This window comes from Podarcis muralis, chromosome 1, assembly GCF_964188315.1.
Source record: "Podarcis muralis chromosome 1, rPodMur119.hap1.1, whole genome shotgun sequence".
In the NCBI taxonomy this organism is placed as follows: domain Eukaryota; kingdom Metazoa; phylum Chordata; class Lepidosauria; order Squamata; family Lacertidae; genus Podarcis; species Podarcis muralis.
This window is the reverse complement of record NC_135655.1, coordinates 48,367,482-48,381,872: the sequence shown is the minus strand read 5'-3', so window position 1 is coordinate 48,381,872 and position 14,391 is coordinate 48,367,482. Positions and strand designations below refer to the sequence as shown.

Sequence of the window (14,391 nt, the reverse complement as noted above, 5' to 3'; positions counted from 1 at the left end):
GTTGCTTGCCTGGGTGCCCTTACGTTTTAAAATATGCTTCAGGTCCCATCAAACATGAAGAAGCCTTATTACAAGGACTTCATTCCATCACGATCAGACCAGTATAAGGTCTAAGCTAGGCATTAGGTGAGTAGATCTGTATTCAGGTTTTCTGAGGCAGTGATCAACCACTTTTCAGTGTCACTGTGGAGGCTTCCATTCTATATCCAGTGGAGCTGAATGAGTATGTCCTGACTTTACCTTTTCAGTTATCATTTCTCAGGCTTTGTTTGCATGTTACCCTTCTGCAGGGAATCAAACTACTTATCACACATGACCAAAAAAGAAAAAAGGTTTCTGTGGAAATAAATACAATTGCCTCCAGCGCAAATGCAAACATGTTAAGAAGTTCTCTGTTAATAAGTCATTTAAATTCAGACGTGGCAATCGGCACCTTGAACAGGGGAACATTCACCTGGATGACGGAGTGATTCTGAGCTTCCCTGCTGGTCTGTTTGACTAACTGACAATAGATTTCATTCTGTAGCTCACTGTGAGTCAGGCAGACCTGGAGTGCTGTCTGAGCCAGGGTCACATGATAATCAATAGATGGAGCTTCCACAGGAATGTTGATAAACAGCTGGCAAGACTGATAAAGGGGGGTGGAGAACAGAAGTACATTAACTGAGATGGAAGTGATAGTATCATTAAACTTTCCTCACAACCATTAACAAGTTTATAATCTACGACAACGATGATGACGACGACTACAATGGAACCTCAGTTTCTGAACGTAACCTGTTCTGGAAGTCCGTTTGACTCCTGAAATGTTTGAAAACCAAGGATCAAAGGGCTGGTTGCAAAGTCAATGGGAAAAAATGAAAAACGCACCTTGGAAGCCGTTTAACTTCCAAGGCGCATTTGAAAATGGAAGCATTCACTTCCGGGTTTTGGGTGTTTGGCTTCCGAAATGTTCGGCAGCCGAGACATTCAAAAACCAAGGTTTGACTGTATTTAGATAGGGCCATCAGCATGCACTGCGTTTTACAGAAGAGATTACAAAATGACATGTCCCTGCCCCAAGGAACTTACAATTCAGTATATGGCACAGGAAGTGAAGCAGAGGCAGGGGCTTAACAGGGAAACAACATGTGGTTGTTTCAGTTGCACATGCTAAGTTACAGTCTGCGTTATTGTAGGGCGTAGGAACTAGGGGACTGTGTCAAAGGCTTCATGAAAAGGGTATTGAAGGATTTGAATTAAGCAAGATAATGGGCATAGGTGTTTCCAAAAGGCAGTTCCAAGATTACGGGGCAGCAAGAGAGAAAGGGAAGAGTTTTAAGTTGCTTTTGGGCCTTGTGCAAACTTGACTCTCCCTTTCATCTTTCTTCAATAATAAAATAAAATGCTTGAATAGTATATGTGGAGAGCCGTCTCTGTAAATACCTTGAAGAGTTTGAGGGCCTCTGTCTGCAGGGCTTCTGAAGGCAGAGTGGTGAGGGAAGCCTGCAGCCCCTCTTTGCTGTAACACAGCATAGGATGTTTCCACAAGGGAGAATCTGCATTAGTGGGAGGGACAAAGCTAGTTAGACGCTGCACAGGGCAAGGGATATTGCAAAGGAATATTAAAACTCTGGCGAATGAATCAGAAGTTGAGAGCACCACGCTGCTACTTCATCAGCATCTTTGGACTTAGAGCAATTCAGCACAGTTAGAAAATAGCACAAAGCACAGCCCTCCTGGGGCCATCCCATTTCAAAATGCAGGTGAGGAACTATGTGCTTGAATTTTCTGCCATGTTAAAAACTCTGCACTAATGGAAATGCAGGACATTGGGGAGAAGGTCAGGCTACAATCCTTTTCCCAGACTTGCTAGGTTTCAACATGCAGGGAGTTTTGTTACAGAATATATTTTAAATATTAGGCACTCACCTGCATTCTCAAGCAGTGTGCCCTGAGCATGTAAAGGTAAAGGTAAAGGTACCCCTGACCGTTAGGTCCAGTCGCAGACGACTCTGGTGTTGTGTGCTCATCTTGCTCTGTAGGCTGAAGGAGCCGACGTTTGTCCGCAGACAGCTTCTGGGTCATGTGACCAGCATGACTAAGCTGCTTCTGGTGAACCAGAGCAGCACACGGAAATGCCGTTTACCTTCCCGCCAGAGCGGTACCTATTTATCTACTTGCACTTTGACGTGCTTTCGAACTGCTAGGTGGGCAGGAGGAGGTACTGAGCAACGGGAGCTCACCCTGTCACGGGGATTCAAACCGCTGACCTTCTGATCGGCAAGCCCTAACTTTTCTGATTAACACAACACAACAGCAAAAAGGCCACTTATAGAAAGATCTCGTTTTAGTTGTGAGGAGAGCACCATTTAGTATTTTTATCTTTTATAGTCCAAATATACTGCATTTAATTAAGGCAGGGTTCCTCAACCTTGGTCCTCCAGATGTTTTTGAGACTACAGTTCCCATCATCCCTGACCACTGGTCCTGCTAGCTAGGGATCATGGAAGTTGTAGGCCAAAAACATCTGGAGGTTGTCCAAGGTTGAGCAAGCCTGAATTAAGGCTCTGTTACTCCACGTCTGGCCAGGGCAAGGATGGGAGAAGAACTGTCTTTACAGTCTATTTAGTTGGATTTTGCACATTCATTGAGCCTGCTCACCACTGTGGAGATGTCATAAGAGGAAGAAAGTATCTATCTGCCAGAACATTTCCAATTCCTGTGCTTCAAAATTGTCTGTTACAACCTTGGATCAGGAGGAGGGGAAGCCACCATGTTGACAAATGACAACAGCACAACAAGCTATTTGGGAAAAATATTTCCCTTTCTACTTACTTGGGTCTCCTTCTGCATCTAGTAGCTTCCCAATCAGCTGCTCATACGCAGTGCCTGCCTTTGCACTGCTACTTCCTGCTGCTACTGTCAGATGGTACAACCAGGTATCCTTAGAATAAAAGGGCAAAGAAAACTGAGCTGAAAATCTCATAGGCTCAACCTAAGAACTTTAAACATATAGCATACCATCTGGGTGTATCATTTGGCACCACTGATAGACGTACAGGGCTAATTTCTTCAGCCTCCAGCAAATGCAGCTTGTTTCTCAGTCTATAACAGGGACGCACTCCTTCCCTCACAACTGGAGGGAACTTATACTTTGCAAGCACTAAAATTGCAAAGATTTTGTACCTGGGAAAATATGATTGTCACATTTTCCCAGCAAAGCATATCATACTTAATGTTCCATTGCTGATAATCTGGAGCCCTCCCACGAGTATGTAATAGAATAGGTACATTTTAAATAACGGAATTTATTATTTAAAATGCATCTATTCTGTAATGCTGTTAATTATCATTTTCCTAAATACCTTCTCCTGTTTGGTACGAATGAGTAGGTAGGTGGGACTCTGCTCCGGAGGGTGAATAACCAGGGTGCAATGGGAAGAAAGTAGCCCCCCACCATTAGCCTCATAATCTTCATCGGAATCACAGGAGCGATCAACTTCTTCCACCTTTGATTCCCGCAGGTGCAAATGGCCAAGGGGGCACTGAGAAAAGAAGGCCAAACAGGTTAAGCTGCATGGTAGAAAATACATGTGTGCATTAAATCAATAAATAGTAATAAAAACAGGAGGTTATAGGCTGTGTAAGGAGCTATTGGCTAGGACCGATGAGAAAAACGCTGAATATAAAAGCGGATTAAAAATACCTTGTCTTCCTGACTGCGATAATAGTAAAATGTTTTTCCAATCAGCGCACACCAAACCAGCTTGGAGTGTCCATGTTTCACCTGCAGAAACGGCCCAGGAATAAAAAGATTTTCTTTCAACTTGTTTGCATGGCTTCATTCATTTTTCTGGAAAAGTTAGAATTGCAGACACACACTTTTCTCTCTTTCTCCCTCTTTGATAAAAAAACCCATAATGATTATTGTGTTTTGAAATATAGTTTTGAAAATCTACAAAGGAAAGGATATTCTGCTTCCTATTAAAGATTCTTTAATTTAAATTCTTGTTTAGTAATAAGACACTGTTGAGTTTGATCATGTTCCTACTTATACCAACTTGGTTTGGCTGTCTAGGTTTAAATTCCAACCTGTAGAAACTGCTGTACTAAAACACTGCTTCAATAAAAATAAAATAAAATAAAATAAAATAAAATAAAATAAAATAAAATAAAATAAAATAAAATAAAATAAAATAAAATAAAATAAAATAAAATAAAATAAAATAAAATAATAAAATAAAATAAAATAAAATAAAATAAAATAAAATAAAATTATTATTATTATTATTAATTTATACCCTGCCCATTTGGCTGGGTTTCCCCAGCCACTCTGGGCGGCTTCCAACAAAACACTAAAATACGATAACCTATTAAACATTAAAAGCTTCCCTAAACAGGGCTGCCTTTAGATGTCTTCTAAAAGTTTGGTAGTTATTTTTATCTTTGACATCTGGTTGGAGGGCGTTCCACAGGGCGGGTGCCACTACCGAGAAGGCCCTCTGCCTGGTTCCCTGTAACTTGGCTTCTCGCAGCGAGGGAACTGCCAGAAGGCCCTCGGCGCTGGACCTCAGTGTCAAACCTTGTCCGGGGGGCTAGGGATGTCCAACCATCATGTAGGAAACCATCATGTCAAATTGTCCCCAACCAGCTACATGGAGAAGCCCTGGCCTGCTTAAGACAGTAGAACCTTGCTCTGAGGAGCTTTTTACTTTGGCTGTCTTCAGGCTGCTACAGTATACGCAGCAAACCAATGAAAAAGTAGCTCTTGAAAGGGCCAGACCCTGCTTCAGCCAAAGCTCTTCTGCTCAGCCCACACCTGAGAGACGAGATGGTGAATCCGAGTTCAAAGTCTATGTGAACCAACCTATCACTTAAGTATTGCAACAGTAGGTTTGTTACAGTCTATCAATGCTGGGTTTAATTCTTTTGCATATTTACTGTAGTGGATGTTAATCTACCTGTGCTGTCCCACAGTTGTGTTGCATCTCAGCCTTTGCTAACCTGGTGCCCTCTATGTATTCTGGGCTACAACTCCCATTAGCTCAATGGAAATTATAGTCCACAGCACCTAAGGAGCAGCAGGTTGGCAAAGGCCACTGTTTCTGGTGCAGATATGCAGTACCTTGGTGAGCCAACCTTTCACAGTGGGTTTGGCATCACTGAGAGGGACTTCCGTAGGACTGGTCGCCTGCACCTTCAGGATGTTTTGAAGGACACAAATCCATTCCTCCAGAATGTTAGGAGAGTCAGCTGACAGGAAATAGGTTCGTTTTTCAGTGATAAGCTAAAGGTGAAGAAAATGTTGCATGTTGCTACAACCAAGCATGAAGGCTTTTGCCATATTAATGTTGTTATTGCAGTAAATGAGTTGCTTTCTAATTTTCTGGCCACAATCACTAGAACCTTTCAAGGCAAGATAAAAGTGCCTTGGGAACATAATAGAGGCACTGTGACTCTTCATCCATTTTGTTACCTGCCCCCCACAAAGCTAGGAAGCTGTTCAGCTATTTTTCCCATTGGCATTGATGATGAACTGCGACGCACTCAGTGAGATGAATTGCCAGTGTGTTGTTTATTATGACACACACCTAAAAATTTAGTTGCTCTTCAATGCCATTCGAGGATATAACAATCAAGCTAAGTCAGGGGTCAGCAAACTCTTTCAGTGGGGGGCCGGTCCACTGTCCCTCAGACCTTGTGGAGGGCCGGACTATATTTTGAAAGGGAAAAAAAGAGAAAAAAAATCCTATGCCCCACAAATAACCCAGAGGTGCATTTTAAATAAAAGGACACATTCTACTCATGTAAAAACACGCTGATTCCCGAACCGTCCGTGGGCCGGATTTAGAAGGCGATTGGGCCAAATCTGGCCCCCGGGCCTTAGTTTGCCTATTCATGGGCTAGGTGATATCCAGAGAAGAACTGGCAGCAGAAGAAATTCCAGCGGCAGCACTGCTCTGCAAACATTGCAGGAGCACTACTGCAAGTTTTGTACGAAGGGGACATAATAGCATAACAAGATCCCTGCTGGATTAGGCCAAAGGTCCCTTGAAGTCTAACATCCTGTTGTCACAGTGGCTGACCAGATGCCTACAGGAAGCCCATAGGAAGGACCCAAGTGTAGCAGTGCTCTCTCCCCACTTGGGATTATCAACAACCAGTATTCAGTGGCATACTGCCTTAGACACTGGAGGTAGAAAATAGCCATCTTGAGTATAAGTGATGTCAGCAGGATTTAACCTTTGTCAAATATGGCTGATAGTTACGAAATTTCGTGTGATGTGAGAATGTATCTGTATCCTCACATCTTCTGATTTTGAAGACAAATTAAGAGAATGGATATGTGGCCCCTGTTGACATTTCTGATATTTTTGCATCTTCTGTTTTTATTTGTGTTTATAATACTTGGGAGACTTTACAGGAAAGTGGGCTGTGTCAAAACCTTTTTCTTCAAACATTAAAGGTTAAGTTTATGTTGAGTATTAGGTTTCAGGTCTTCTAGTATATGAACTTAATCTGCCTGATCTTTTCTGCAGGGCAAAACCATATGAAAACCAAGAACTTCAATTCAGGTTTGTCATGACAGGGAAAGTTGTCTCAATTAAAACATTTTCTCTCCCTGCCAATCTCTGTTAGTGCCCTTTAGACTTCAGAAATAAGAAACAAAGGTCAAAAGCAATGCTCACTTGGAATGTTTGAGATCCTTCACCCCGTATGATCTGGCAAGAAGAATTCAGTTCCACCTGCCCCTGGGGCTTGCAGATGACATCACTCTGGAGAGAGGAAGGAAATGCAAGAGACAATGAGGAATACAATATAAGGGATGGAGAAAAGGTGAGGCACAACCTCCAGGTAACATTCTGCATACATGGCTGTTTTACTATATTCACAGCAGAGAAAGCACCAATGACATGACAATGTTGCTAATAAATATTTTAAAAATTAGGGCTGAAAGCATGCATTGATCAATAAATTAATCAACAGCCCGTTTTAGTAGGTAGGACCGTGAGTGATGGTGGTTTTTGTGTGCGTTCTTTGGAGGGAATAATATCTCGATACTGTTACTGATATTGGGGATAAAAAAATAACATATCAAAGATGGCTAAAGGATGAGTAGTTTATTAAAACTATTGAATATGAGGATTTGCTACTAACTCACCGGGGACTTATAATACATGATCTGTCCATTTCTCAACACAAACCACCGCCTCTTCCATGCCTTCACCTGGTTGCCCATTTTCAGCAAATAGCCAGATTTCTCCAGCGGCTCCTAGATGAAAGAAAAGAGATATATTTTCCTGTGCAATGGACAAGGTGCAAACCAGGGCCCTCCAGCCCTCTTTAGCTGGATTCCTTTGGGATTTCTCCAAGCCCAGAACTCCTCCCCAGTCACATCCCTCTCCCTAGGCCACACCCCTCACCAGCTGGCAGGCACCGGATTTATTCTATTTGAAAAGGCTGATGCTAAGACAGCCCAAAGTGCAGATGGTGTTGGTGATGGGAGGGATAGCTTACACTGCACACTCCACCATCTGTGGAATAGGATGATGTCCGCTGCAACTTGTGCTCTGGTTCAGAATAATCTTCATCAACGGAGTAGGCATCAGGGGGGATGGCGTAGTCACTCTCCGAGCTTAGCGAAGACATAGAGACACCTGCTAGAAATAAAAAGAAGCCAAGAACATGCATGCTTGCCTGGTTCAGTAAGACCAAGCTTGCATGCAGAACCAAAACTATTGAAACAGGCTCACAAAACTACCAATCATCTAATAGCCTAATTAGGTAAAGGGACCCCTGACCATTGCGGGACGCAGGTGGCGATGTGGGTAAAAGCCTCAGCGCCTAGGGCTTGCCGATCGAAAGGTCGGCGGTTCGAATCCCTGCGGCGGGGTGCGCTCCCGTTGTTCGGTCCCAGCGCCTGCCAACCTAGCAGTTTGAAAGCACCCCCGGGTGCAAGTAGATAAATAGGGACCGCTTACAAGCGGGAAGGTAAATGGCGTTTCCGTGTGCGGCTCTAGCTTGCCAGAGCAGCAATGTCACGCTGGCCACGTGACCCGGAAGTGTCTCCGGACAGCGCTGGCCCCCGGCCTCTTGAGTGAGATGGGCGCACAACCCTAGAGTCTGGCAAGACTGGCCCGTACGGGCAGGGGTACCTTTACCTTTACCTTTTTACCCCTGACCATTAAGTCCAGTTGTGGCCGACTCTGGGGTTGCGGCACCCATCTCGCTTTATTGGCTGAGGGAGCCGGTGTACAGCTTCTGGGTCATGTGGCCAGCATGACTAAGCAGCTTCTGGCGAACCAGAGCAGCGCACGGAAATGCCGTTTACCTTCCCGCCGGAGTGATACCTATTTATCTACTTGCACTTTGACGTGCTTTCGAACTGCTAGGTTGGCAGGAGCAAGGACCGAGCAACGGGAGCTCACCCCGTCATGGGGATTTGAACTGCCGACCTTCTGATCGGCAAGTCCTAGGTTTAACCCACAGTGCCACCTGCGTCCCAAATAGCCTAATTACCAGTCATCTAATAACCCAAAATTAATATTACTAGCAAAATGCCTTGATTGCAAAGGCAAAACTGACACGCCTTTTCCCTAGTTATGACCTGTTTTGAGATGTTCATTTTTTTAGAGCTGAAGCAGCAAGATTTCAGCTGGACTAACAGAAGGATTGCAGTAAAGTTTATGAACTTTTCACCATATGCTGGGGAGCTGACTTATAATTTATAGCAGATAAAAGATAATCTCTAGACTGGTTTTTTAAAACACACTTACGTGGCAGTAAGCTCCACTGAAGTGGAAGTGCCCAGAATTGTGCTGCTAGTTCTACTACAGTTGAAACCCCAAATTCCCTGATGATTCTGGTCTGCTACCTGCAGATGCTTTTAAATCATTTTAAAGCTTCTTCTCCCAGCAATCCAGAAAGCAATCCTGCACTTCCTTCCTCTTACCTCGCTTCACTGCACGAGGACTGCCTGGTATGCTTGTTTTTCTGCATTCAGATCCTGCATTGGAGGTTCTGAAGCTGACATGAGAGCTGCAGTCATCATCAGAGCCGGAGGACTCGTCTAGGAAAGGAACGTTGCTGATTTGGGTAGCTTTCTGGAAAACAAGCCTCCAAAGTCAGGATGAAAGGGAACGTAGGCATCACAGTTCACAAGAACCTTTCGTAAACTGCCTTGAGGTTTTTAGTTTTGTTTCTACAGATAAGCAGCATATACATTTTACGAGAAAGAAAAAAAAGAGCTAGCACAAGAAAACCAGTTACATTGTTCTGTCTCTACACTCTGCCCCTAGATCAAAAGAAGCAAGCCCCTCTAGTTGTTCATTTCATTCTCCATGCCCTAGAGCAGGCATAGGCAAACATGGCCCTCCAGATGTTTTGAGACTACAGTTCCCATCATCCCTGACCACTGGTCCTGTTAGCTAGGGATGATGGGAGTTGTAGTCCCAAAACATCTGGAGGGCTGAGTTTGCCTATGCCTGCCCTACCAATGGCAATTAGGGTTAGGGGAAAAAAGACAGAAGCTTAGGAAGGAGAGATACACATCATTTCTGCTTGAATCCAAGGCTGTGGCTATGGGAGAAGCAAGACCTTCTTGTGGTGTTAATGCCATGAGCCCCTCTGTCGTAGGCTCAGGGTGTAAATAAACTGTTTCTTTAAGACACTACAGTCTCTGCTGTCCCTCAATCTCAGGAAACTGTAAGCACTTGGAACGCCTGGAATCCTGCACTGATTGGAGATTGGGTTGGCGTGCAACAACATTGTCTTATTTTAATTAGTATTTAACAGGTTGTGGCAGAAAAAGTATCTCATGGGGGGGGGGGGGAAGTAAGCCCACTTTTCCCATGACGTCTTTATGCTATTTTGGGCCTACTTCTGGGTTGTGCATCATTTGGATGCATTTAATGTGATCATTGCCTGTAATTTCAAATGCAAATATGAGCCTAGCTTGAGGTTTTTCTGACTTCTGGGAAGAGGATGAGACCAGGTAGCGTGTGTGTGGTGTGTGTGCAGACATACAGCACAGGCAAGATTCACTTAACGGCTATCTAGACAATTTAAGGTGTAGCCATGCGAGTATGAGACATCTTCATGCATACAAGGAGACTGACCTGGACTGAATGATAGACCTGCAGACAACCTATTGATTGAGCCTTCATCCTGATTTGCTTGCACAAAGTTTACATGGGGGTTAGATTACATGTATGTATGTATGCATGATGGTCATCTGCCTGATTTGAATGTTCGCTTGATTCCTCAGTAAACCTTCCTCAGTAAACTGAATAGCTTTATTACAAATGTAATTACTTTTGCTTATGGTTTTCGGCCAGTAATAAGAAATTAGATTTCCAGGGACCTATTTCCATCACATGTCTGCTTTGCATGTGCTCTGTTCTGTCTAGTTTCTTGGCAGGTTTAAGAAAAACACGAACCAAAATTGTGTGTAAATTGTTCACACAACGCTGGAGCACACATTTTGTATACCTGTTATATGCATTTTGTGCACATTCTTTCCCTAAAATATACATTTTGTATACTTTTCAAAGCATTTCCCCATAAAATATGCACTTATAGGTATGCTTAATATAAAATATACCTTACTGTGTGCAATTTTTGTTTGTACTGAAACTGCATCACAAAACTCAGAGAAGTGCATAATTCAGTTGATACCTGCATTCAGATTTGCATATGGGTCAGGACTGGAGAATTAGATCAGTTCTCTTTAAAATGTTGACTGAACAAATTTCTCCTCCATCTCTGCTATGAGCTCTCCTACGCATTTATTGCTTTCCACATCTGTTCCCACAGAGTTGTCCACCTTCCCATATTGGTCCTAACACAAGTGTCATCATTCTTACCCCTTTCAGCATGGTGTACACAGGCACAGTGACATTTCTGTAAATGAGGCAGGTGAACGTTCCAGCGGGTGAATAGCTTGAAGAATTTGAAGCTGAGATTTTTATACGTAAAGGAAAGAAAGAAAAATGACAAGCTGCAATTAGCATCCCCACAGCATGTTTAAATGGATGGGTTTAAATTAGCTAGATGGGGCTATGTGGATAATCAACATTTATGTGGTAACAGGGGCTCTGACCAAGATTAACAAATGACCATTATATCTGAAACCACATTGAAAGACTATGTGTTGGTAAAGGCTACCCATCTTTCATCTCCCATATCTCCATCACAAAGAAAGCATAATTGATGGAGGTGCCCTTTGGTGGAGCACTAAATTTGCTTGTTGTGCCTGTGACTAAATGCCCTTTATCACCAAACATACAGAATACCAGCAAATGTGGTATAAATTCAGTCCGTAGTACATTTATCACAGAAGAGTTTACATGACCAAATGTTCTGAAAATATACCACCGGATAACACTAGTGGTATCTGCTCATGTATAGAATCTTTGGGACAATTTTGGCTAGTACTTACTCCGGCTAGAAGAGTCACTCCCAAGAGCCACTTCTGAAAGCCTCATGCCAGACTTGGCTACTGCATAGATCCGACTCTCCTAAAACAAGGGGGAAAGATCAAGGGAAAAGACAAAGCAAAAATGTAACTTTTGGTGAACTTAAGGCAACTTGGGCTGCTTTGTCCCTTCTTCGGGTCCTGTCGTCTTTACGAGAGAGTTTCTAGCAACTGAGCTACAAGCATATCTCTCAGGTGGCACAAACGCATAAGCTGTCTTTTGGATAGAGACACAAAAGGTCCACCTACAGTTTAATTGTAAATAGACTTCTTGGAAGCACACACCGGGAGGGAAGAGGATGGGGTGCATGGGGGAAGAGGAGCTGCAAGAGAAAGGGAGGTGTTGAGCACACTCTTTTTACCAGCTGCTTCTCCCCTACAAATAATGCACCTCCAATTCTGTTTGAAAGAGGGAAGCAGTGGTCATAGTCGTATTGGCTTGATAATGTGTAGTTTCAATCTCTGATATATACCCTGAAGCAACTGTTAAACACGCAAGAAATTAGAACAGAAAGGAGAAAATAAGTTCATATCAAAATTATATATGTTCATTCTCAATACCTACATACATCTAAAAAAAAAGGAAAGAACAACAAAGATATGAAAATTCTTGCAGAGATATGGGAAAAAATATTTACAAAAGCATCTCGGCTTCCTGTTGCTACAACTTGGGTTGGAGTATTGTTTAGGAGTTTTTGTATATTTATTTTAGATATTGTTTCCAGTTCTGATGGCAAATAGAATTTGTCCCTAATATATAACATGTGGATATATAATATTAGATTAAAATATGCAGAGTTATTTCCAAGTTATTTCCAAGCTGCAATGATTTGTTGTTGGTGGGGTTTTTTTATATAAAAAATGCAGTGAATTAAAGTCTTGGGCATGTATTCTGAATATCTTACCCAAGATGGAAATCTGTGCAGCGGAGGAGTGGGTGGCTTGCCTCCTGGGTCCATCACTCTGGTTTCAGAAGTCCATGTCTCCTTATTACAGCAAGATTGCTGGTGAATCTCTTCATCCATCCCTGCCTCCTCCCCCAAACAGTCTTCCATCTCCATGTTCTCAGCTACTTCCTCATCTATATCAGTCTCTTCCACTTGTCCCCGGCAATGTGAAGCAGCACTTATAGGCTTAAAAGTGCCGATATCATTGTTCGCCACATGATGGAAGGAATCTGCACCTGACTGTGGTTGGCTATAATGCCGCTTGGCGAGCAGGATGCTGTCCCTTGGATTGCTAGGAGTCCGAACTTTGGGGAGGGTCATGCTGTTACCTAGTCCAGCTTCCCTTCCTGGGAAATTGTGGGAGGTTGAAGTAATGGATTTTGGCAACTTCAGGGCTGGAGTTGACGTTGAAAGAGAACCATTAAGAACATTTTTCACTTCCCCAGATGAGGATGAGTGCAACCTATGAGTTCTGAAGTCAGCACTCAGTCCATCTGCTGGCTTGCACAAGTCAGATAATGTCTTGTCTGAATCACCAATGGAATTCTGCAGTTCCTCCAGGGGAGACTGAAAAGTTAAAGCTCCATGAAACTTCACAGTCTCAGCTTGGTGGTTTGATGATGGGCAGATTTGGGTATGTGCCATGGGGACCAGGTCATTTACCGAAGAGTTCTGGTAGTCTGGGAAGTCAGAGATAAGCCTCAGTGAGCTCCGAGAAGGCACCGATTTGTTCACCTCACCCGTTACACAGGCATCATTCATAAATACTACACTTGCTATATAAGGAACCCCTTTCATGGATACACTCTGATATGCCTGTTTGATGTCCATTGCAAGAATCCTGGAATCCTGGTCTGAGTTCTCAAGGAGGCAGGACAATCGGTCTCGAAACAGCTGGATGTTGCAGTTGGAAACAGATTCTTCAGAAGGCACAGCCATCAAATCTGCAATTGGGAAAAGACGTCAGAACATAAGAAGGCCCATCTAGTCCAGCATTCTGTTCTCACAACCAACCAGGACCTGAGTGCAACACCACTCTCTCCACTTGTGATTCCCAACAACTGATGTTTCATAGACCTGCTGCCTCTGATGCTCAAGGTAGAACACAGCCATTGTAACTAGTAGCCATGAATCGCCTTATCCTCTATGTATTTGGCTGATTCTCTTTCAAAGCCAGCCAAGATAGTGGCCGTCACTACATCTTCTGGGACAAAATGTTGTACTTTAATCATGTTCTTTGTGAAGAAGTACTTTCTTTTGTCCGTCTTGGAATCTACCAAGATTCAACTTTCAATGACTCCAAGTTCAAGCATTATGACAGAAGGAGAACAATTTTTCCCTCTCCACTTTCTCCATCATTTCATGCACCTCTTACCATGTCCCTCTTTTCTCCAACCTAAAAAAACCCAAGTGCCATAACCTGTTTTTAACTTTTATGTTTTTACTGTGTAGTTTTGCTTTGTTTTTACTGTTGTAAACTGCTTTGGTTTTTTTTGTGATATAGTGGTATATAGATATTTTTTATAAACTTTGTACAAACTTCTTTATCATGGCAAAAATTGTGCCCTGTATATATCTAAACAATTAGGAGCGTCTGTCTGGGTTTGTTTGTTTTCTTCCTCCACCTCCATCCCTTTGGTCTTCGGTGTCATGTCTTTTAGATTGCTAGTCTGGGCAGTGACTCTCTTTTGCAAAATTTGATCTGTAAGCCACTATTTCAGCTGAAGAGTTTGGTTTCATTAATTAAATACTCCCAGGATACTGGATCAAAATATCCAATGAATATTGTAAACTTTTTTAAAAATAATAATAATTTTATTAATATTACCGTATTTTTCGCCCCATAGGGCGCACCGCCCCATAGGGCGCACCGCCCCATAGGACGCACCTAGTTTTTTTGGGGGGGGGGGAAATAAAGGGGAAAAAATATTTTCCCCCCCAGGCGCAGGGCTGGCGTGGGGGAAGCCCGAGCTTTCCCCGACCCCA

At 43.0% G+C, this 14,391-nt stretch overlaps 1 protein-coding gene across 5 annotated transcripts in view; it reads right to left on the bottom strand.

The window, feature by feature from the left end:
* Nucleotides 1-14,391, bottom strand: part of PLEKHH1 (pleckstrin homology, MyTH4 and FERM domain containing H1) — a 52,557-nt gene that overhangs the window by 12,665 nt on the left and 25,501 nt on the right. For 3 of the 5 annotated variants that reach the window (XM_028725583.2, XM_028725604.2, XM_028725590.2), the window contains exons 7-19: nucleotides 12,364-13,349; nucleotides 11,423-11,501; nucleotides 10,848-10,939; nucleotides 8,936-9,086; nucleotides 7,501-7,643; nucleotides 7,145-7,255; nucleotides 6,672-6,758; nucleotides 5,108-5,269; nucleotides 3,689-3,769; nucleotides 3,348-3,527; nucleotides 2,818-2,926; nucleotides 1,426-1,538; nucleotides 455-628 (exon numbers count right to left, since the gene is read on the bottom strand). In XM_028725583.2, the coding sequence (XP_028581416.2) occupies nucleotides 455-628; nucleotides 1,426-1,538; nucleotides 2,818-2,926; nucleotides 3,348-3,527; nucleotides 3,689-3,769; nucleotides 5,108-5,269; nucleotides 6,672-6,758; nucleotides 7,145-7,255; nucleotides 7,501-7,643; nucleotides 8,936-9,086; nucleotides 10,848-10,939; nucleotides 11,423-11,501; nucleotides 12,364-13,349 (2,468 nt within the window). The remainder of the gene's footprint in view (nucleotides 1-454; nucleotides 629-1,425; nucleotides 1,539-2,817; nucleotides 2,927-3,347; nucleotides 3,528-3,688; nucleotides 3,770-5,107; nucleotides 5,270-6,671; nucleotides 6,759-7,144; nucleotides 7,256-7,500; nucleotides 7,644-8,935; nucleotides 9,087-10,847; nucleotides 10,940-11,422; nucleotides 11,502-12,363; nucleotides 13,350-14,391) is intronic. The other 2 variants (XM_028725597.2, XM_028725612.2) reach the window with 1 other exon arrangement.